Source organism: Rana temporaria, chromosome 2 (assembly GCF_905171775.1).
Source record: "Rana temporaria chromosome 2, aRanTem1.1, whole genome shotgun sequence".
Classification (NCBI taxonomy): domain Eukaryota; kingdom Metazoa; phylum Chordata; class Amphibia; order Anura; family Ranidae; genus Rana; species Rana temporaria.
Genome location: NC_053490.1, coordinates 514,743,316 through 514,768,635, shown reverse-complemented (window position 1 = coordinate 514,768,635; position 25,320 = coordinate 514,743,316). Strand labels below are relative to the sequence as shown.

General features: G+C 44.7%; 1 protein-coding gene across 6 annotated transcripts in view; it reads right to left on the bottom strand.

Annotated features, from left to right (window-relative positions):
- Positions 1-25,320, bottom strand: part of LOC120927972 (bromodomain and WD repeat-containing protein 1-like) — a 209,478-nt gene that overhangs the window by 177,027 nt on the left and 7,131 nt on the right. For all 6 annotated transcript variants that reach the window (XM_040339002.1, XM_040339004.1, XM_040339001.1 and 3 more), the window contains exon 2: positions 8,037-8,095. In XM_040339002.1, the coding sequence (XP_040194936.1) occupies positions 8,037-8,095 (59 nt within the window). The remainder of the gene's footprint in view (positions 1-8,036; positions 8,096-25,320) is intronic.

Below are 25,320 nucleotides of genomic sequence, written 5' to 3'. Positions count from 1 at the left end.
GGCAGATTACAAAACACAAATTGCCGCAAAAACACATTGCATGCTTTTCTGCAGCTTCTCCATTGAAGTATATTAAACCAAAAGAAAAAATAGCACCGTTTTGCGTTAAAAACTCCTTGCCCTTTCCAAATACGCAGCAGCTGAAAAAAATCATGGATGTGAACGTGTCCCATAGGAAAACATGTAACGGAACTGGAGTGTGTTTCTGCAAAAAGCACCAAAAAACAGAGGTGTGACCCCGGCCTGAGATATTTAGTAACATAATGGGGTAAAAATAAAAAATAAGTACAAAAAGAGCAAATAATCGATGCTGTCAGAGCTGGTTCACACTGGGGCGACTTGGGATCCGACTTGAAGTCGCCTCAAGTCGTCCCAAGTCGCGCTGTCGAGAAAAACAATGCAAGTGAATGGGAGCGGTGTTAATACACACGACTCGAGTCGCTCCGACTTCAAAAGAAGTTCCTGTACTACTTCAATCCGACTTGTAGGCGATTTGTACCCATTGATTTCAATGGAAGTCGCCTCCAAGTCTGATCACTGTCTTAACTGAAGCGACTTTCCAGGAAGATAACATACATTTCTCAGGCAAATCTCTCCCTCCCCCTCCCTCCCTTAGAGCTGATTGTTGTTTGATTGGCCACTGGAAAGTCTCCTGTCCTGGAGACGACTTCAAGTCGTGTTGTAAAATCGCCCCAGATCGCCCTGTGGTTCATGCTCAAGTCGTGTCGGAGTCGCCTCTGAAAGTCGCGCTGGAAGTCGTGTCGCCCTAGTGTGAACCGACTCTAAGGGGTTCATTTTTTTTTTTTACTGACCGTGAAAGGAATATTTACAGTAGCGATTTGCTTTTTTGCACTATAAAGGGCTAATTTTAGTTTTAATACCATTATGTTACTGGCCGATTAATCGATTATGAAAATTGTAATCGATTAATTGTTTCGGCCCTAGGCAGAGAATTTTCAATTTAGATCAATTACCCCTTTTGGGCTATTGTATGTATCTGTTTTTTTAATGTTCAGCCTGTAGGTTGAATAAATAAAAAAAAAAATTTAATCGAACAGTGTACGGCCCTCACAATGAAGATCAACAGCTATGATGTAAAAGATACAAGAGTACTGTATATATGTACAGTAAAGTACATTGTTATTTTTCAGGAGAAACGCAAGACAAGATAGATGGATCTATCAAGGCATCGCCTAAACACAATAATGTTTCTGGAAATTCTCCTATAAGATAGAAAATGTCACTTCACCTTAAAATTTTATTATGACAAACCTTGTAAATCAATAGGGAGATTCCGAGAAGGGGTGTTGGACAAGTGCGACTATTACAGGAAAGGTTGAGATCTGCATATAACTTCAGCTACCTATATCTCCAGTTCCATTGATTGATTTTATGTGTAGCTTCACTGAACCAAGAGGTCTGTCTTTCAAAATTTAGCATGCACCAATGTCAGCTTTAGCCCAGGTTCACACTGGGTGCGATTTCCTTCGATTTGAGATGCGATTTCACAAGTAGTTCCTGTACTACTTTTTGCGATTTTGGGCCGCGATTTACATAGACATCTGTGCAGAAACCTGCACAGATGTCTCTTAAATCGCGGCCGAAATCGGGACTGCCGGCGGGAGTGAAATCGTGCGAGTTCAGCTGAACTCGCACGGCTTCACTCCCGCAGCCCAGTGTGAACCTGGGCTTAATCTTATATTTACTGGAAAAGTACAGGTTCTCTTTCAGGATGTGTTGCTTTAGGAATATATCAAGACAACCATCATTCTCATTGCTGCAATGGCTGCTATATTAATAAAAGTATATAATCATACACCTCAAATCTTAATTTTTACTGTGTGGCTTGCCAAGTACCAGTCTCTGTGCAACCAGTAATACTTTTCCTATATAAAGCATGCACAGAACAGCAGCCGCCTCCCAAGCTCATGCACCCAGCTCAACACAGGGAATGCCATTATCCCTGACTGGTGCTGCAAGAATATTTTAGTGTGATCTCAGGTATGAAATGATAAACCTTTTAATAGGATGCACAAGCCAGGGTTTTGCCTGAATATTTGTTTGAAGGTGTAGCTATCCTTTCAATTCCTGCACTTTTAAAAGGGAACCTCCTGTCAACAGAAAGGACGAGTCTTTCCAATGGTAGATATCCCAAACTTTGGGTAAAAAATTGAACTAAAATGATGAAGCACATCTATGGTCAAAATGTAAAATCATTCATTCCCATATTGTATTTCAATTATTTCTAGCCTACTCCTATTAATCCGAATTTACTTTGTGAAATTCTCGGCACATTTACTTCCTTGTTTTCTGTGACACAGTCACTATGCCCTGCAATTAGGCACTGCTGTGTCACTGAATTCACAGAGACTGCCTTCTGAATTACAAAGGTGCTGAGAAGAAGAGTTTCAGGAGGCGGAGTCAGTACAGGAATCACTGCTTGCAGGCAGCAAGGTACCATAAGATATGTAGTCCTTAGAAATAAAAAGCAAACAGCAGAGAAGTTTCAAAGTATGCAGGGAATCAAAGAAGTTGCAGAAAAGTATAACCTACAGACATACAGCACTCAACATTAAAGCGGTTGTAAAGCTTTAAGGTTTTCACCACAGAGGAGTTGATAAGACGTTTTTTTTATGCATTAGGATAAAAAGCCTCCTGTGTGAAGCAGCCTCCCCAGCACCCCCTAATACTTACCCTGAGCCCCATCTCTGTCCACGAATCCCTCGGCCGTCTGGGACTCTCCCTCCTGACTGGCTGAGACACAGCAGCGGTGCCATTGGCTTCCGCAGCTGTCAAAGTCAGTTAGCCAATCAGGGGGCAGAGGGGGTAGGGCCAAATGGCAATTCAATGTCAGAATGGATACACAAAGTTGCAGCTCAGCTGCCCCCATAACAAGCTGCTTGCTGTGGGGACACTTGACAAGATGGAGGGGACAGGAGAAGCAAAGAGGCACCGAGAAGAGAAGGATCCAGGCTGTCCTGTGCCAACCAACTGCACAGGGAAGGTAAGTATAACATGTTATCTTTTTTTTTTTTTTTCATTATTTAACTGCTTGCTGACCAGCCGCCGCAGTTATACTGCGGCAGGTCGGCTCTGCTGGGCGAGAGCACGTAGCTATACGTCACCTCTCCCAGCAGCCAATAGGGGCGCGCGCCCTTGACGCCGATGCGCGTGCCCGGCGGTCGCGATCACCGACGGGCACCCGCGATCACTCGTTACAGAGCGAGAACCTGTCCTGTCAGGGGGGGGGGGGAAATGACCAATCGTATGTTCATACAATGTATGAACATCGATTTGTCATTTCCCCATGTCAGTCCACCCCTCCCCTTCAGTTAGAACACACCCAGGGAAAATGATTAACCCCTTCCACGCCCCCTAGTGTTAACCCCTTCACTGCCAGTGGCATTTTTATATTAATCAATGCATTTTTATAGCACTGATCGCTATAAAAATGCCAATGGTCCCAAAAATGTCCGAAATGTCCGCCATAATGTCGCAGTACTGAAAAAAATAAAAAAAAATATTTTGGGGGGATATTTATTATAGCAAAAAGTAAAAAATATAAAAAAAATTCAAAATTGTCGCTCTATTTTTGTTTATAGCGCAAAAACTAAAAAGCGCAGAGGTGATCAAATACCACCAAAAGAAAGCTCTATTTGTGGGGGGAAAAAAAGGTTGCCAATTTTGTTTGGAAGCCACGACCGCGCAATTGTCAGTTAAAGCGACGCAGTGCCGAATCGCAAAAAAGGGGCAAGGTCCTTTAGCTGCATTTTGGTCCGGGTCTTAAGTGGTTAAGATACTGAAGGATTTTGGAAACATTTCGTAGTTGATCAAGTGATGAACAATACAATCTGTACCCAAAGAGAAGGCATTTTATGGTACACGTCTCAAAAATGCACAGAAGATTTGGGCTCATTAGAAGGCATATAGCCAACATTTCTATGACCCGTCTCAAGTCTGTGCTAATGTAGCATTGTTTTTCAGTCATGGTCCTGCAGCACATGCGCAGTCAAATTTCATCTTATACAAATTCTGACCTGGGTAAAGGTCCATTTACGGCAGACCACTTGACTATAAACTAGTTTCATACCTCAACATAACCAAACATAAATGACCGATGCACTTCAAAGTGGTATTTAATGGAACAGCCCCCCCCCCCCCAGAGGCTTGAGGCGTGAGTATAATTACATGTGGCACCCTGGAGCAATAACATGCTTTTGCTAAAATGACAACTTGCTTTCTCTGTATTTTTAAACACACAAGGGGGAAGGGGCTGCACACACTATCTTGCCACTGAAATGTTTTTATGTGCAGCAAGCATGAGAAAACGAATTATTCATTCAGCAAATGCAGAACCCAAAAAGAATGTGCAATTTTAGTTCTCACATTTTAGGTAGGATAAGAGTAAATATATTGGGGACATCTTGAAGCAAGGGACCACTCTGTGCAATATTGTTGCACAGAGCAGATAGGTACATCTTTTATTTTAAAGACAAAAAATGTTCGCTTTAACACCACATTAAATTCAGTTGAAACAATGGAAATAAAAGATATACATGCAAGGACAGTAAATATCGCTTTAAGGCCGATTCAGGCTTTTCTGAAGCAGTCACACCTCCGTCTCGTACCCCCAATATATATATTTTTTACCAAAAATATGTAAATCGCAAGAAGTGTATATTGATTGGTTTGCAGAAAAATTATAGCGTCTACAAACTATGGGAAAGATTTATGGCATTTTTATTATTTTTTTTTTTTTACTAGTAATGTCGGTGATCTGCAATTTATAGCGGTATTGTGGCGGACAGATCGGACACTTGACACATTTTTGGGACCACTGACATATACAGTGATCAGTGCTATAAAAATGCACTGATTACTGTGTAAATGTCACTGGCAGGGAAGGGGTTAGCAGTAGGGGGGCGATCAAGGGGTTTAAATGTGTGTTCCCTCAGTGTGTTCTAACTGTATGGGGATAGGATTTAGTAGGTGAGGAGATATAATCGCTGTTCCTACTCAGTAGGAACAAACGACATGTCTCCGCTGCCCTGACAGCACAGGGATTTGTGTTTACACACACACACACACACACACACACACACACACACACACACAAATCCCATTGCTGGCACCCGTGCACGCGATCGGTGGTGAGCGTGCCTGCCTAGCACACGCATCCGGACGCCTGTCGTGCAGCGGCGACGCATGGCCTCTAGCGGGCGCTAAGGGGAAGGACGTACCCATACAGGATTTCGCACAGGAGAGCCATTGTGCCACAGTATACGTGCATGTGACATTCCGGAACCGGTTTTAATGTCATGTCTTACAAGTGCGTTGTTAATTAGCATACAGAAAAATGTCATCAAGTTGACTAAGTTATCTTTTCTTGAGCAATCTTGCAGCAACCCCATCTATGCTTATCTCTGGTGGTTTGTTTAGAACTCACCAGGTTACATGCATAGGTTTTTGAAATGATGTAACATCCGGTGTAACATTTGGCCCCTTTCAGGGGGGAGCAGATACTTGTCTAATACAAGCATTTTCTCCCACTTCTGGGCATAGATCGCCGCAGTATCCGCGGTGATCTACACTATGTCCACCCCCACCCCCCCGCTGTCTTCTGGGAGAAAGGCAGGTCCCAGAAGACAGCGGGGACCAGTGAGATAGCCCTTTACCATTACCATACATCATTGTTTGACAAGGTGAGCAGGGACTGGGATTTCTTCCTTATATCGGATGAAGATCGTATGTTATATACATTGGATAGTGTGTACACCACACCATCGATACATTAAGGAGGAATCGGAAGCACCAATGAGGACTCCCGTTGACTGATCCAGTGTTCCATGCTCGTAAGATCCATATGGTCCGGTAAGAGTACCCATCCTTATCTCCTATTCGGACGGTGGAGGCACTCCCAGGTGTGTTTGTCATATCACACGGTTTCCAGCTTACATCCAAAGACCATTGGAGCACCTATGGCTTATCACTAGAGGTCGACCGATATGTGTTTTTCTCTGGCCGATGCCGATATTTGGAAATCGGGGCGGCCGATGGCCGATATGTGTTGCCGATTTTTGCAGCCGATATTTTAGGCCGATTTTTTTTTTTCCCCTTCATCTCAAAAAACCTAGGGTGGAGAGGTGGGGAGGAGATAATTGTTTAGGGTGGAGAGGTGGGGTGCAGCCTGTCAGTGCCACATCAGTGAGGGTAAAAAGGATGCGCTAAATAAATAAATCAATAAGTTGTGGGAATGATTATATGAATAACCAATTAATCAAAACCATAAAAACCTAAATGAAAATAAATATAAATATAAATAATAGTGGGATAGTAGTGGAATATTATACCATACAATAGTGTGTGGAAAATAATAAAATAGTGCTGATAGTGTCCAACAAATGTATAAGACTCCTAAGATAGGAGATCAAACAGATATTGTGCATAAACAGTCCAAATGATAGTGAAAAAGATTTTGCAGGATAAGTCCATAAATCTGTGTTGACTTCCTCCTCCACCAAGGAATGGAAATTAATCACCGCAAACAAGTGCTCATGGATGGCACCTTACCACAAAATGTTGATCTCCTTAAGGAGATTGCGTGACCAATGCGCCTCTGAGTGCCCCACAGCCTGCGCTGCATTCTGGGGTTTGTAGGCAGAGGCAGGGCACGCAGCACGTCAGGGGACTTATTTTTACAGTGGAGGATGTCGGCAGCGGCGGCGGCAGCCGCCGATTGGCTATTACCGGCCCGCTCTGCTTTCTGGGGATTGTAGGCAGAGGCAATGGCGTGCAGCACGTCGGGGGACGTTTTTTTTTACAGTGGAGGATGTCGGCAGCGGTGGCCGCCGATTGGCTGTTACCGGCCCGCTGGTTGGCTGCCGACTTCCTAAACTAAAAAAATAAAAAGTCAGCAGCGAGCGGGTGAACGGGTAGTCCATTGACGAAGCTGTGATGATACCTAATAACAACATTTTTACATTGTAGACTTATCACTGTTTATTATATATTTATTTCCCTAATTTTAGGGCTATTTTATATTGTTCATTGGCATTAATGTTTTATGTACACAGTGGTTGAAACACCCATACAATTGTTTACAATTTATTTTATATGCATTTTGGAGATTTACATTTTATGTTACACTTTAATATCACATATTTCCTCCAAGGAATACACCCTATGAGGTCCTTGATGCCGTTATAAGGAAGGGTATCATCATTAAGATTTTTATCTTTCCGTTACAGCCATAGCGCCACACTTTACTTTTTTTATCTTTCACAAACCAGTCTGTTTGTTGTGTTTTGCAGCCTATATTTGTTTTTTCTTTAAGATTGGCTCAATATTTTTTCACTTCTTTTCTTTAGATAGCGCTGCGCCACTCAAGCATGCAAAGTAGGGAACCAGGAAGTGAAGCCGCAAGGTATCACTTCCTGAATCCCTTACCGAAGATGGCGGCGCCTCCACCCGAGGGAAAGATCGGCTTCGGGTGCTGACATTACGGGCGCTCTGGACAGGTAAGTGTCCTAATACAAATACTGCAGCTGCTGACTTTTAGTAACTGCCGATTTTTAATATTTTTTTTGGGCGGAACTCCGCTTTAATGTGCGTATAAAGGCAAGTGTCCCAATACTTTTGGTAAAATAGTGTATATTGACAGAAGAGAAGGGATGAGCTTACCATGTTGCTGCTCTTTTGCTGTCCAGCAATATACTGGGAGGTAGAGATAACTGCACTGTTTAACAGCAGTAAAGAAAAGAGGTCACCAACCTGGCCCCCGTCTGTCAAAGGTTTGTAAACTTGAAAACGAAATTGATGGAAATACAAAACATTTTGTTTTGTGAGTAAAAGAGCTCCATATGTGTATCTTAGTGTAGTTCAATGACTGCCTGGAGTTCAAATTTGGAGTGGAAATAATGTTGAATTCTGGAGTCACTGAGTCCAGTCAAGAAGCCATCTGGCATTTGAAGTAGCCAGGAAAACCTACTTGCCAATTGCTGATGTATATATCACTAGCAAATAAAAATCTAACTTACCTCTGCAGACCTAATACAGGGTCCATTTGAAAGGAATCGCGCTATCAAGAAGTACAGCTCTGGGGGAAGAAAAAGAAAAAAGAAAAAAAAAAAGTTACACAAAACAAGGAAAGTGTCCATGCTGTTCATACTTGAGATGTTACCCAACCCAGGAGCCTGCGGTCACTATATCTGGTCTCCCACAGTACACAGAACATGGAAATGCAATTTTAGTAAATATAAACTGCTAAATACCTTTTCTCATCAGCAGTCATGTGACTTCTATCAATGTCTAGTTAAACCTTGTAGGAGTATACATTCTCCTCTGACTGTACTATGAGGCTGCAGGACCCCTGACCCTCTGTCTTGAGAGTGCCGATTGGTCCTGTGCTGATCACATGCACCCTCCCAAGAAAAAAAAATAGGATTCACATCAAACTGAGCATGTGCAGAGTGACTCCAAAGGTTCTGTCTTATCAGGAAATGACTTGGGGGGGGGGGGGGGGGGACGACAGTGGAAGAATGGCAGTAGGATCAGATCAAACCCCTTAGGGTCCACAGAAAGTATAACAAACCCTGCTTTACTACATATACAGACTGATTTTACTCTTATGGGTTTAGCATCACATTAAAAGGGTACAAACACTCTTATGCACAGATCTCCAGATTGTCTCAGATTTTCTCAGCCTAGTGAGTAGATTGTTCTATGCAAAGTACAGGATCACTTACGTTATGTGCCAGTGTCTTCACTGACATCGTTCACATGCCTGGGGGTACACGTGGCTACACAACCTTTGATTTCTCAACATTTTCCAACATCCGTATGGCCGTTAGAAGCATGGGGACATATTTATCAGGATTATTGCTAATAACGTCCTATACATCAGCTTTTGACAGAAAGTTTTCTTTTTTTTTTACAGAAAAACACAATAACGTCATTGATGTGAATAAAGCTTATTTGATGTTGTACAGCCTAAGTCCTCTTGCAGCTGGACCAGTCCCCACAGCCTCTTCTCGCCCATGCTACAGTTGTCTAGGGTCCTGACATCAAGACCTGGGGTCTACAAACAAATGGCCAGTTTACTGTCCTTCAGACTATAGGGGGGCCAGATGTTGGCGTCAGTAGGAGCAACAGCTTCCCATCGCTGGCGTCAGTGGGAGCAATAGTGTCTTGTCTCAGTGAGTGTTTTCCAAGGACCAGATAAAAGCAAGCAAAGGGCAGCATCCCCCCCGGCTACAGTTTGGTGAACGCTGATTAAGATCAAAGCAGGGTCCATAGACCTGCATTGGACATGACGACACTGAGGGACAGTTGACCGCAGGGGAACAATCTGCTGAAAGAGTGGAGGATCAGGTAAGCAAACATGTTTCTTAATTCCCCTAGACATGATGAGCAATTAAAAAGGGGTTGTAAAGTCCCAAGTTTTTCACCTTAATGCATTAAGGTGAAAAATTTGTGCTGCAGCCCCCCAGAGCTCCCCCTCTTTTTTCTTATCCGAACCTGATCTATCCAGCAAGGAGCACGAGCCCAGCCGCTCCAGCCAGTCTTTGTCCTCATTGGATAGATTGATCGCAGCAGGAGCCATTGGCTCCTGCTGTGGTCAATCAAATCCAGTGACACAAGAGCTGGGGGGTGGGGCCGAGTCCTGCTGTCAATGGACGCACAGGTGCCCCCATTGAGAGCAGCACTGTGTGGGGGCACCCGATTGAAAGGAGGGGTCAGGAGCACCGTTGGACCACCCCAGAAGAGGAGGATCGGGGCTGCCCTGTTCAAAACCCTCACACAGAGCAGGCGAGTATAAACAATGAACCTTTACAATCACTTTATCTCTTGCAGTGCAGCCCCACTGCAAGGGATCATTTTACACTTTTCCGTAGCTGGAATTTAATCCTTGCTTCTGTGACACTCATAGAAGAAATGGAAGGGAAGGAAGCAACAAAACATTTGAGGAATTATAATCATTCCTTATAAAAATAAAAGTGTCCACAGTGAAAAGATTTTTTAATCACTTTTCCGAATGGCTTTTATTTATTACGGCATATAGTGAGCTGACCATTTACACAGCACTTTACATACTGTACATTCGTGTGGATGTAGCCTAAAGCTAGTCATACAGACAAAAAAAAAAAAAATCTATAAGATTAACCTTCCGCTGCTTCGGTTGTATGTTAACAACTGTTGCCGCTGGCTGTCAGAAGGCCTGGAGTGAGGCGCCGCTGGAAGGTAAAGACTTCCACGCATGCGTCGAATCATTACGACGCATGCGAGGGAGGGGAGCGGACGGATTGACCTGGTGAGTCTGTACAGACCACCGGATCAATCCGCTGGACAGGATTCAAGCGGATAGATTTCTTAGCATGCTAAGAAATTTTTATCCGCTTGAAATCCGTCGGCTGGATTTTTATCCGCCGATAAATGTCCGCTAGGCCGTACACACGACCGGATCTATCCGCTGGAACTGATCTGCAGATAAATCCCAGCGGATAGATCCGGTCGTGTGTACAAGGCCTAATCCTGCCTTCCGTCAACATTTCTTCTCATGTTAGCCCACCCACCCGTTCCCTGTATATTTACTTCTTTATTTTTAAATTACTTCTTGGGTATGTCCCCTTTTAGTTATACTGACCTTGTGACAACAGCACACCCCAGGTGACCTTCCTGCTTTCCTTCTATTTCCTTAAATTATCCACAAGAGTCTCGGAGTACAAACGTGGACCTGCGGTTTTTACCCCTAGGTTACTCAGTGGACATGCAGAATTCACAGATATTTCCTTGCCCATGCCTATACAGGTGAAACTCAACAAATTTGAATATCATGCAAAAGTTAATTTATTTCACTAAAGCAAATTAAAAAGGTGAAATATAGGAGATAGTTCAAGCCGTGATTTGTCATAATTGTGATGATTATGGCTTACAGCTCATGAAAACGCCAAATCCACATTCTCAGAAAATTTGAATATTGTGAAAAGGTGCAATATTCTAGGCTTAAAGTGTCCCACTCTAATCAGCTAATTAAGCCATAACACCTGCAAAGGGTTCCTGCGCCTTTAAATGGTCTCTCAGTCTGGTTCAGTAGAAATCACAATCATGGGAAAGACTGCTGACCTGACAGTTGTGCAGAAAACCATCATTGACACCCTCCATGTGGAGGGAAAGCCTCAAAAGGTAACTGCAAAAGAAGTTGGGTGTTCCCAAAGTGCTGTATCAAAGCACATTAATAGAAAGTTATGTGGAAGAAAAAGGTGCACAAGCAGCAGGGATGACCGCAGCCTGGAGAGGACTGTCAGGAAAAGCCCATTTAAAAGTGTTGGGGACTTTCACAAGGAGTGGACTGAGGCTGGAGTCAGTACATCAAGAGCCACCACACACAGACAGATCCTGGACATGGGCTTAAAATGTCGTAATCGTCTTGTCAAGCCACTCCTGAACAAACAACGTCAGAAGCGTCTTACCTGGGCTAAAGAAAAACACACCTGGTCTGTTCTCAGGGGTCCAAAGTCCTCTTTTCTGATGAGAGCAAATTTTGCATCTCATTTGGAAACCAAGGGGCCGGAGTATGGAGGAAGAATGGAGAGGCACACACTGCAAGATGCTTGAAGTCCAGTGTGAAGTTTCCACAGTTTGTTGATTTGGGGAGCCGTGTCATCTGCTGGTGCTGGTCCACTGTGCTTCATTAACCACTTGCCGACACGCCTATTGTAAATGTACGTCCTCTTTTTAAAGATGGATATCTCGGTAACGGCAGCAGCTGCTGCCACAACTGAGATATCCATCTTTTCAGCGGGCGGCCGTGTAAACGATAACGGCGGTCTCCACAGCGGATTTGCCGCGAGATCGCCGTTATCGGTGGCGGGAGAGGGGGCCCCCCCCTCCCGCCGCTCTTCCGCGCCCTCCGCCGCTTACCGTAGCCGTCCTCATAGCTTTGCTGGGCGGAAGTGACGTCAAAACGTTAGTCCCGCCCAGCGTCTTAAAGAGACATTTTTTTTGTCATTTGAAAAAATGACAAGTTTCAATTTTTTATTTTTTATTGCATTTAAGTCTAAATATGAGATCTGAGGTCTTTTTGACCCCAGATCTCATATTTAAGAGGACCTGTCATGTTTTTTTCTATTACAAGGGATGTTTACATTCCTTGCAATAGGAATAAAAGTGATCAAATTTTTTTTTTATTTTTCTTCAGTGTAAAAAGTAATAAAATAAATAAAAAAAATAAAAAAAAAAAAAATTTAAAGCGCCCCGTCCCAACGAGCTTGCGCGCAGAAGCTAACGCATACGCGAGTAGCGCCCGCATATGAAAACGGTGTTCAAATCACACAAGTGAGGTATCGCCGCGATCGTTAGAGCGAGAGCAATAATTCTAGCCCTAGAGCTACTCTGTAGCTCAAAAAATGCAACCTATAGAATTTTTTAAACGTCGCCTATCGAGATTTTTAAGGGTAAAAGTTTGACGCCATGCCACGAGCGGGCGCAATTTTTAAGCGTGAAATGTTGGGTATCATTTTACTCAGCGCAACATTATCTTTCACAATATATAAAAAAAATGGGCCAAATTTATTGTTGTCTTATTTTTTAATTCAAAAAAGTGAATTTTTCCCCAAAAAAGTGCGCTTGTAAGACCGCTGCGCAAATACGGTGTGACAAAAAGTATTGCAATGGCCACTATTTTATTCTCTAGGGTGTTAGAAAAAAATATATATAATGTTTGGGGGTTTTAAGTAATTTTCTAGCAGAAAAAACTGTTTTAGTCTTCCAAACACCAAATCTGAAAAACACCTAAGGTCTGGAAGTGGTTAAGTCCGGGGTCACCACAGCCGTCTACCAGAGGATTGTGGAGCACTTCATGCTTCCTTCCGCAGACAAGCTCTATAGGGATGCCGACTTCATTTTCCAGCAGGACTTGGCACCTGTCCACACTGCCAAAAGCACCAAAACCTGGTTCAATGACCGTGGGATTTCTGTGCTTGATTGGCCAGCAAACTCGTCTGACCTGAAGCCCATAGAGAATCTATAGGGCATTGCCAAGAGAAAGATGAGACATGAGACCGAACAATGCAGAAGAGCTGAAGGCCACTCTTGAAGCATCCTGGTCTTCCATAACACCTCAGCAGTCCCACAGGCTGATCACCTCCATTCCACGCCACATTGAGGCAGTAATTGCTGCAAAAGGGGCCCAAACCAAGTACTGAGTACATATGCATGCTTCTACTTTTCAGAGGTCCGATATTGTTCTGTGTACAATCCTTGTTTTATAGATTGCATGTAATATTCTAATTTTCTTAGATTGTGGATTTGGGGTTTTCATGAGCTGTAAGCCACAATCATCACAATTATGACAAATCACGGCTTGAACTATCTTGCTTTGCATGTAATGAGTCTCATATATTAGTTTCACCTTTTACGTTGCACTAGTGAAATAAATGAACTTTTGCATGATATTCCAAAAAAAAATTTAATCCAACAAAAGTTTTATTTAGTTTGCAGAGGTACAAGGCATACAAAATCCCCTCGACATATCGGGGACAGATATAAGATAGAGATAAAAACAGAGAGAAAATGACAAATACAGACATAGCATCCCCAATCTGGCGGTAGCTCCCCCCTCCCAAAAATCCAAACAACATTCTCATGGCATCTTATCACAATCCACATCTCACCCAACATTAATGCCCAGCAACCTATCCATCACCAAGTCCACCGGGGCAAGACCCGGTACATCCAGCCACTTTGCCCATAGCTTCTCAAACTTGTGGGCAGTACCCCTGTGCTGATAGATCAATTTCTCCATCCTCAACACTGTCCCAATATTGGCAATCCATTCAGCACGGGTCGGGGGAGCCTCAGCTCTCCAATGAACCATGATGAGCTTTCTCGCCTGGAACAGCACCCTGTGTATCGCTTCTCTATCTGCCTCTTCCCATTCGTACTCCTCCAGAGCCCCCAATCGGGTCCTGTGGAAGAGCCACGCCAAATGCTAAGTTAACGGCACTCAACTCCTGCCCAATAAGTATGGGGCTTGGGACATCTCCATAGCATATGAATTAAATCTCCACAAGTAGGGTCAAGTTGGGGATTCATCTTATTAAGCCTGTGTGGGGTATAGTAGGTACGTAACAGAATATACAACTGGGTAAGCCTTTGTGATACATTCAGCGAGCACCTGCCTACCGCCTGAAAAATTTCCTCCCACTGTTCACCATCCAACTCCCCCGCATCCGCCTCCCACCTTTCCCTTATCCTCAGGGGATGCTGCTTCATCACATACTGCAGCAAAATGGCATAGCACTGGGAGATAAAGCCTTTTGACGTCCCAGCATCCCCAAAAAGATCAAAAGCAGGGGTCGGCGACAGGCACCACTCCGAGGAGCGACCCTGCGCCACCACTGCATGTCTCAACTGTAAATAGGAGAAGTACATTGACTGCGGCAAGCCGAACGCCTCTCGCAGCGCAGGGAACGTACGTAACACTCCATTACGGAATATGTGTGTGAGGTGCGTAATCCCATACCGTTTCCATCTAGCCCCCGATTGCAACTTGGCCAGTTCAGTGTAAGTGTCATTTTGCCATATGGGACTGTATTTCGTATACCCTTCCGCATTCTGGACATATTTGACCTTGTTCCATACCTTCTGAATTAGACTAAAAGTGGGAAACTTCTTATGTGGTTTAGCAAAGGCCTGCGCTTCCAGCGCCTCAGGGATCAGAATTCTGCCCACGGTGTGCTCCAGAAGCTTCTGAGCAGAGGATCGCACTGCCGGCCGAAACATACCGACCATCTGCTGCATCTGGGCCGCTAAGTAGTATAACCAGGGGTTTGGCAATGCCAATCCCCCGCTATCTTTAAGTCTCTGCAGGTGTTCCAATTTGATCCTAGGAGCCCTATCTTTCCAGATGAGGCCACGGAAGATACTATTAACTGTGAAAAACCTTCAAGGGAATGACCATGGGGGTGTTATGGAGAAAGTACAACAGTTGCGGCATAAGTATCATCTTGATTAGATTCACCCGGCCTGCAACAGACAGGAGCAGGGCCTTCCAAGTTTTAACTTTGTCCCTAAACCGCAGTAGCAAGGGGGAGATATTGAGATGAATGAAGTCCCGTGGCCTAGCTGTAATCTGTATCCCTAGGTACTTAAAGGAGGAAGTAATGGGTATAGGGCATAGGTGGTTAATCACCTGCGTGTCATCACCGTCCAGCAAAAGCAAGGCCGACTTTGACCAATTTATGAGCAAACCAGAAAATTGCCACCATTGCCTCCCTGAGGGAGGTATCTGTATACCCCAACAAAAGAAGGGTATCATCCGCATATAACATCACCTTTTCCTGCTCGTCTCCATAGCAGAAACCGGTGATGCGAGGGTTAGCCCTAATACTAATGGCCAGCGGTTCGATAGCCAAAGCAAAGAGGAGAGGGGACAGAGGGCATCCCTGCCGCGTCCCCCTCCTCAATGCAAAGCTCCCCGACAAGGAACCAAATGTCCTTATTGCCGTCCGTGGCTGGCAGTACAACAAACGCACCCAGGATATATAGACAGGGCCAAACCCAAATTTCTGTAACACTGTCCAAAGATAGTTCCAATCTATGCTATCAAACGCCTTTGTAGCGTCTAAGGACAGCAGTGCCCTACTGCCCGCCTGTGCCTGCATATTAAGGAACAACCTCCTAAGATTAACCGCCGTGGATTTATTGGGCATGAAACCAGCCTGGTCTCCATGCACAATTGAAGTTATCACCCCATTCAGCCGAATGGCTATCACTTTGGCCAGTATCTTAACGTCGCTTTGTAGTGAGGATATGGGGTGATAAGCCCCTGGGTCTACGGGATCCTTGCCTGGCTTGAGCAACAGAACTATGTTAGCCTTAGTCATTGAGGGGGGGCAGGGTCCCCCTCTCCCTGGCGTTGTTAAAGACCTTTAGTAGTTGAGGGAGTAGTACTTCAGAGTACTGTTTGTACACTTCCATGGGCAGACCATCCTCCCCCGGGGCCTTGCAATTAGGGAAAGCGCCGACTGCCTCCATCAACTCCTCTACAATGATTGGCTTATCCAACAAGGTACGCTGGTCATCGGACAACTCTGGGAAGACCAATTGGGCCAAATATAGCTCCAGATCCCCCTGAGCATATGCCGTACCAGAACTGTACAGGGCCTCGTAGAAACCCGCCAGTTCCTGCATAATCTGTTCTGGTTGTGAGACTATTCCTCCGGACCCTGATCTTATAGCCCCTATAGCCGGCGAGCGTTGATGGGAGTTTGCAATCCGCGCCAGTATACGGCCGTTTTTCTCACCCTCCTCAAAGAACGCCTGCTTAGCAAAGAACCTCTTCTTCTCAGTCGACGAGGAGAGCAACTGCTGGTAGGTAGACTGAGCAGCCTGCCAGGTCTCCCTGGTCAAATCAGAAGGATCAGCGATGTAAGCCCGCTCCATGTCCTGAACCCTGCTCTCCACATCTATCAGCAAAGCAGTAGAAGCCTTCTTGACCCCATTCATCACTTCCCTTATAAGGAGGCCCCGAAGATACGCCTTAAAGGCGTCCCAGTGTACCACATCAATCTCCATTCCGTCTCCCGCTGCAAAGTACCCCCGCACCCCCTCCATTATCTCCTCATGGGATCGGATGAGTTTCAGCCAAAACGCATTTAGTTTCCACGGTGCCTTGACCAAGTTTCCCTGCGGAGCCACAAAGAGCTGCACCACCAGAGCTGAGTGATCCGACACGCTGCGGGGCCTGTGCAACAGGTCCGCTATCAGCGGAAGCATGCTCAGACTTCCCACCCCCAGATCTATCCTAGACAGACAGCCATGTCTTTGAAAAACACGTAAACTGCCTGCCTCCCGGATTACGGTGCCTCCAGATATCCACCCAGCCCACCTCTTGCAACAACTGCGCCAGGGGAGTACTCCTAGCAAGGGCAGAGGGTCGAGGGGCCGGATGTCTATCTGCCACCTGATCCAAACAGCAATTAAAGTCGCCCATCACGAGCAACGGGACATCCGGCCTGCCATCCAAGAAAGAAAGGAGGAGCCGGAGCACCGCTGCCGTGAACGGCGGGGGGATGTAAACACATGCTATAACACAAATTAAAGTACCCAGTTTACAGTGAATACATACATAGCGGCCTTTGCATGATATTCTAATTTTCGAGTTTCACCTGTATGTTATGTCAGATATGTTGTACCCCTGCGTGGGTGAATGGTTTTTACGCTGTTATGCTTTCTACAATAAAAACAATTGTACCACAATTTCAGACAGTTCATCAGGAAGCGGCTGACACTAGCATAGTGTATGACCAGCTTTATACACTTTTGCATGCAAGTTATGAAATATTTAAGTTAACAGAGCGCATTAAAACTACTGTGAGCAGAAAGAGACTGTCTACAAGAAAACATTGTAGCAGTTGGTAAAAACAGAGCAAATTTGCATTCTTCAGCAACTTTACAAATAAAAGCCCTTTTGTTTTAGCCAACGCAAATTTGTTACAAATCTTTTACTGGCAAATTCCTAGATAATAGAGTCTCCACAAAAGCTGAACCTAACAGTACTGTGTATCAAAGCATTTACTGTATAGCTGGCCATTAGGGACGAGCCGAACACCCCCCAGTTCGGTTCGCACCAGAACAGGCAGAAAATTTGTTCGAACACCGTCAAGTCTATGGAACACGAACATGAAAAATCAAAAGTGCTCATTTTAATCACTTCCATACCGGGCACTTATACACCTTCCTGCCCAGACCAATTTTCAGCTTTCAGCGCTGTTGCACTTTGAATGACAATTGTGCGGTCGTCCTACACTGTACCCAAACTAAATTTTTATCATTTTGTTTCCACAAATAGAGCTTTCTTTTGGTGGTATTTGATCACCTCTGGGGGGTTTTTTTTCTGCTAAAAAAAATTCAAATAGACCTGAAAAATTTTAAAAACAAATGCTTTTTTTTTGTTTCCATTACAAAACTTTGTAAATAAGTTAATTTTCTCCTTCACTGATGGGCACTGATGGGATGGCACTGATGGGCACCGATGATGGGCACTAATATGCAGCACTGATTGGGCACTAGTATGCAGCACAGATAGGCGGCACGGATGGGCACAGATAGGTGGCACTAATAAATGCCAATCAGTGCCAAACAATAATGCCTGCCAATCAGTGATGCCCATTGTGGGCACTGACTGGCATCCATTGTGGGCACTGACTGGCATCCATTGTGGGCATCCCTGGTGGGCATCCTCGGGGGGGGCTGCGCTGATAATCGATCAGCACAAACCCCCCGTCAGAGGAGCAGCCGATCGGCTCTCCTCTACTCGCTTCTGACAGACGCGAGTGAGGAAAAGCCGATAACCAGCATTTCTTGTTTACATCGTGATCAGCTGTGATTGGACAAGGCTGATCACTTGGTAGAGTCTCTGTCAAAGCCTCTTTACCTAGATCGGTGTTGCGAGGTGTCAGACTGACACCCCGTAACAACGATCGCCGCGATGTGCACCCCCGGGGGCGCGCAGCGGCTCAATATCCTGAAGACGTCATATGACGTCGGGTCAGGATACTGAAACCACTTTACCGCCGTCATTTTGTAATAGGGACTCCTAAAAGGAGTACAATGTACCCCTTATCAATTCACATGGGGGCGGGATCTGGGGGCCCCCTTTGTTAAAGGGGGCTTCCAGATTTTCCGATAAGTCCCCTACCCGCAGACCCCCACAACCACCAGGCAAGGGTTGTGGGGATGAGGCCCTTGTCCCCATCAACTTGGGGACAAGGTGCTTTGGGGGACCCCCAAAGCATCCTCATGTTGAGGGCATGTGGCCTGGTACAGTTCAGGAAGGGGGCGCTCTCGTCCCCCCTTATTTTCCTGCGGCCTGCCAGGTTGCGTGCTCGTATAAAGGGTCTGGTATGGATTTTTGGGGGGACCCCACGTCATTTTTTTTTACTTCGGTGGGGAGTTCCCCTTAAAATCCATACCAGACCTGAAGGGCCTGATATGGAATTTGGGGGGACCTGCAAACTTTATTTTAATTTTGGTTCCCTGCACAAAATGTCATTTATGAAGGGGAAAAAAAGTAATTTATAACTACTTGCGCTATTAATGAATTGAAAAAAAATCAAATTGCTTTTCTCTGTATTGCCGGGACCGACCATTCATTAATAGCCGCTTTTAGTTTTAAATTACTTTTTTTCCTTCAGAAATTACACTTTTTGCAGGGACAATTAAGCACGGGAAACATGCGCTACTTTACAGGCATACTTTAGACACCCCCCAGGTACGAAATTTTCACTATGCTAGTTTCAGCCGCTTCCTGATGAACTGTCTGAAATTGTGGTACAATTGTTTTTATTGTAGAAAGCGTAACAACTATTCACCCACACAGGGGTACAACATATCTGACATAACATACAGGTGAAACTTAGAATATCATGCAAAAGTTCATTTATTTACCTTTTATTGTTTCACTTTAAGCATTATTGAAATCACTGCTCCCGAAAAAAACTGCAGTTTTTAAAACTTTTTTGCATTGATAAATGTCCCCTGGGGCAGGACCCGGGTCCCCAAACACTTTTTAGGAAAATAACTTGAAAATTAACCTTTAAAATGAGCACTTTATAATTCTCCCATAGACTTTTACAGGGTGTTCCGCGGCTTTTCGGATTTGCCGCGCACACCCCAAACTGGCGAACAGCCAATGTTCAAGTTGAACTCATGTTCAACTCAAACTCACAGCTCATTTCTACTGGCCATACACAAATCGAAAGTCTGCTTTTTTATTTTCTTGTATGATCACTGCCGCCAGCAGCAGTGATTATTGCATTCTGAAGGCGGGAAAACCTCCTGCTATCAGAAGACAATCGCGCAGCAGGAGTGATGCTCCCATCAACAGCATTGTTAAAAATGTCTGTCGCCCCAAAGATACTTGTCGTATCACGCGGCCCACACAAACACACGCGACATAAATTAAGTGTACTTTTTTAAACTTCAAATAAAGTAAAGTGAGGAAAATATAAAAAAAAGGGAGCAACACGATATGCTGAATCGTGCAGCACACTGCAACCACAGCGTCAACTGACAGCTGGCGGTGAGGAAACCACAGGGGTTTACCTCTTCAGCAGCTGTACGTTGTGTGTGAACCCATCCTTAGAATGCCCCAACTCTGGACGAAACAGCACAGTGGGCACCTTTTAGCAGCATTGTCAGACAGGAAGGGGGGGGGGGTTGGGGGGTAGAGTATACAGGCAGATTTAAAGTGGAGCTCCACACAAAAGGGTAAGTTGCGCTTGTTTGCACCCTTCTCTCCCACCCCCTGCCCCCCTCCTCAGCCACATTTGCCAGTGAGAGCAGGTACCTGGTTTTGAAAGGTACCCGCTCTCACTTTAAGATCGGCGATCAGCAATCTACGTGCATTTCATACCCCTCCTCTTTCCCACCACTTGTACCCACTCCCACTTTCGTGCAAGATCACTGCGGATATCTACGAGTATGTCTGGCCCCTCCTCCCCACCTGCTGCCTTCTGGGGCACACAGGTCCCAGAAGACAGCGGGACCATTTAGAAAGCATAGTGCGACTCGTGCTTGCGCAGTAGGAAACAGGCTGTGAAGCCGCAAGGCTTCACTTCCTGTTTCCCTTAGTACAGATGCCGGCGCAGGGTGTCGACATTGCGTGATCCCCGGACAGGTATGTGTCCTTATATTAAAAGTCAGCAGCTACAGTATTTGTAGCAACTGACTTATTTTTCTGAAGGAGCCTGGAGCTGCGCTTTAAAGCGGATGTGCCACTAAAAAAATATATTAAAAGCCAGCAGCTACAAATACTGCAGCTGCTGACTTTTAATATAAGGACACTTACCTGTCCTGGAGTCCAGCGGTGATCGCAGCAGATGACGAGCCGATCGCTCGTCACCCTGCTGCTCCCCCCCTCCATCCACGGTGAGGGAACCAGGAAGTGAAGCGCTCCGGCTTCACTGCCCGGTTCCCTACGGCGCATGCGCGAGTCGCGCTGCGCCCGCCGATTGGCTCCCGCTGTGTGCTGGGAGCCGAGTGTTCCCAGCATACAACGGGGGACGGACGGAAGGTAAGGAAAAAACCCGTCCTTTGCCTGTATCGTAGGGCCGGAAGTGGGTGCAGATACCTGTCTGTAGACAGGTATCTGCACCCCCCTCCCCCCTGAAAGGTGTCAAATGTGACACCGGAGGGGGGGAGGGTGCCGATCAGCGGGACTCCACTTTAGAGTGGAGATCCGCTTTAAATACAAGGCTCCATGCACACACAAGCTAAAAAAAAAAAAAAGCTATAAAAAAAAAGCTAAAAAAAACGCCAGTAGCTTTGCAGGGAGCCTTTCAAAGTTTTTTAGCGTTTTTCTGTGTAGCATTTTTTTTCAATGGTTAAAAAAAGCTAAAAAACGCTGGCGCCAGCGTTTGAGCATTTTTTTTCCCGCTGAAAAACTGCACTTTGAACGCAAATTTCAGGCGTTCAGAAAAAAAGCCAATAAACTCCACAGCTAAGGCTAACAGAGTTCAGTTTATGAGCTTTTTAAAAAAACGCCAATAAACTGCAGTTTATCAGCTTCTGTGTGCATGGAGCCTAACAAACTGAAGCCCAGCAGTTAAAGCAAACTTCTTCCTTTTGGGATAAAGGTTTTGCATAAATAAGTGTTAAATGGTTGGTCTCATCCCTGTAACTGCTACATTTGCAGGAGAGCTTGTGCTTTTTAAAAGACTTACTGGTTGGATCACCAGGTGCAAATATAAGAAAGCATAAAAAAATAAAACAAAATGCAGCCATCACATGTAAGAATTAGTATGCTATAATAAAATATTTGCTTTTGGGTAAATACCGCTTTAAAAAAAATCTGTATATACACTAGACACAGGAAAATATTTTTTGACATTCCAACAAGAATATCAGTTCTTCAAAACACAGACCTGGGTCAATAGAGGAAAACTGATTAAAGACTTAGCAAAAGGATTAACACTGCAGTAATCGGGTTTCTTCTAGTCTTTGTAGGCATCTAAAAAAGGTATGAAGAGGCCAGAATAGACAGCGAAGCGTGGCCAGACTGAGCAACGTTCACACAAGACTTAGAATTTTCCTGGGCAACTGCTATTGACTTTCCCAAAGAGTGGCAACCAACAAGTATGTATGAAATTCTGCCACCCTGAAAGAAAAAAAAAGATGCAATATACTGCAGCTTTACCAGTCCTCAGGCAGGCCATAGACGCAGGGATATGCAATTAGCAGACCACCAGTTGTTTCAGAACTACAAGTCCCAAGAGGCATAGCAAGACTGACAGCCTCAAGCATGACATCCAGAGGCATGATGGGACTTGTAGATTTGCAACAGCTGGAGGTCCGCTAATTGCATATCCCTGCCATAGAGCATGGGTGCTCAACCTGTGGCTCTCCAGCTGTTTGCGAAACTACAAGTCCCATGATGCATTGCAAGGCTGACAGTTGCAAGCATGACTCTCTCAGGCACAGGCACAATGGGACTTGTAGTTCTGCAACAGCTGGGAGAGACACAGTTTGAGCCCCCATGCCATAGAGTGTGCAAATTTCTTTCCTGCAACCAAAGAAATTCACAGTGCTGACAGGGAAATCCCTCCTGCTAAGACACTGTCCTCTTCCGGCGAGAAAAGACTGATTATTGCTAGCGATAATCGCAAGTAAATCCAGCAGGCTGGTTGTACCCAAGTTGATCGATTAAATTGGTATATTCAGCCTGTCCACATACAGTTCGAATCTCGACCAATTCCTGCTGAACCGGCTCAGATTCGAACAGTCTATGGCCACCCTTCTATGTGGACGCTGCATTTGTTTTCTTCTTTCCAAGCTTCTTTTATAATCACCTAGAAATCCTGCAAACAACACTTCCTTCCGTTGGTGGCTACATAACTCCACCACTCTATCTATGGAAGAAACCATGACTGTCACCCTAGGCTGCTCCCCTGATATGGACTACAAACTTATCCATATCCCATCTCCATGTTATTTGGGGGGGGGGGGGGCAGAGCAATCGTTCACAGAGATAGCTAGGAAGGAAGATGGTTTTCTGTGCAACCCACAAGAAATGACAAGGACTTTGTATTTCCAACAAGAACAGAGATTTTCTGTATTTGCTCTCAATTTGAAAAAAAAAAAAAAAAAAACGTATGCAGTCACTACATCTAGGACTGCAGTCACACCTCAGTTTAGTGAAATGAAATCGCAGAGATCACAAATCGCAGAAAGCACATTTGAGATTCCATTTGAATGTCACCTAAAATCGCAGTGATGTTCTGCTGCGATAAATCTCGCTGCAATAGCAATAACCGAATGGTGTGAAGCATGTCGCCCAAAAGTAGCTCCTGAACTTTTTCTTGAGGGAAACATGGTTCACGCAATGCGATTTGGCGAGCGACAATCGTGGCAGAACCGCACCGTAATTTTAGATGCCATTCAAATGAATGGCATCTAAAATGTGCATTCTGCGATTTATCAGTCACACCTCGGGCACTTTGAAATCACAGGCAGAATCTTGGCAAACCTGCCTGCGATACAAAACGCTGAGATGTAAATTCTGCCTAAGGACTATGATGCCTAGTACACACCATGAGAAAATCAGACACAAAATAGTGATTTCGGAACAATCGTCTAATAATCTGATCATTAGTACACAGCTTTCCAGAGGCGATCACCACAGTTCACGCAAAAATATCTTCTCACACAATAACAGAACTAAGGATTTTGGTGTAATTAGTATGATATTACTACGGAAAAATAACGTGACCAAAACCATGCATGCTCGGAAACCAAAGATAGCGTTCCAATACATCACTGCCGAAGTTGTATTTTCATATTAGAATTTTTGTAACTTATTGGTTTTCCAAATTAAACTAGCATGTAAAAAAAAAAATCATTCATTCTGATATTCTAATTGTGTGTAGGAGGCTCAGGCTGCAATATGCTGCATTTTTGTTCTTTGGTTTAGTTATCATTTAACCACTTCCTGACGGTCGGACGGCCGCAGTGTGGATCCCAATTGGCAGGAGGCGGTCTATATACGGCCTCCATCCACTGGGGGGCACGTGAGCGCCGCCGCGCACCTGCCGCATTACTGAGATGCCGATGCTCGTGCCTGGCGGCCGCGATGTCCGCCAGGCACCCGGGATCGGCGGTTACACAGACAAGGACGTGGATCTGTGTGTGTAAACACACAGATCCACGTCCAGTCAGGGAGAGAGGAGACCGATCTGTGTCCCTTGTACATAGGGACACAGATCGGTCACCTCCCCCAGTCAGTCCCCTCCCCCTACAGTTAGAACATTCACTAGGCTTTTTTTTTACCAAAAATATGTAGAAGAATACGTATCGGCCTAAACTGAGAAAAAAAAATTGGGATATTATAGAAAGTAAAAAATAGATTGTTTTTTCAAAATTGTCGCTCTTTTTTTGTTTATAGCACAAAAAATAAAAACCGCAGAGGTGATCAAATACCACCAAAAGAAAGCTTTATTTGTGGGGGAAAAAAAAGGGACGTCAATTTTGTTTGGGAGCCACGTCGCACGACCACGCAATTGTCAGTTAAAGCGACGCAGTGCTGGAAGCTGAAATTTCGCCTGGGCAGGAGGGGGGTATATGTGCCCAGTAAGCAAGTGGTTAACAACATTAGCAACAATGCCCAATTTCACCTGACAAACCAATAAAATACAAGCCAGACTAATGTAGAATGATTCCCCTCATCATAGACACAATAATTCAGTTTCTCCTAATGAGAACATGCTTATACAATGATCCTTGTGGAAACCATAACTCCGACTATCAATGTATGCTTGTAGATTTAGGCTGGGTTCCTCACAAATGTGTTTCTGGAAGAATGATCAAACATTCCCATAGACACACTCCTAAAATCGCGTTATAGCTACAAAGGGTGGGCCAACTCAATACTGAACCCTACAAAACTAAGACTGGGATGCCATTAGTTTGTGTAAATGTAGGTGTCCCAAAACTTTTGACAATATAGTGTAAGTACTTCTTAATGGCACCCCCCACACATTGGCAAAATGCCCACATTAAACTGCATTGGTGGCACAGCACCATGTGAATCTGTGTGCAAAAGTAAAAAAAAAAAAAAAAAAAGGGGGGGGGGGGGTTTAGGAATTTTTTTTTTTTTTTTTTTTATTGAAATTAATGGGTCTCATAAGTGAGAACCTAGCCTGAAGAGTGATCCAAACAAGGATTGCCGTTCAGAGACCAAAGCAAACAAGCCCACATTTTGGCCCTTCTCAGAAGAAGTGCCTTTTTTAGAACCCGAACTGTAAGCCCATTTTACACTGATCT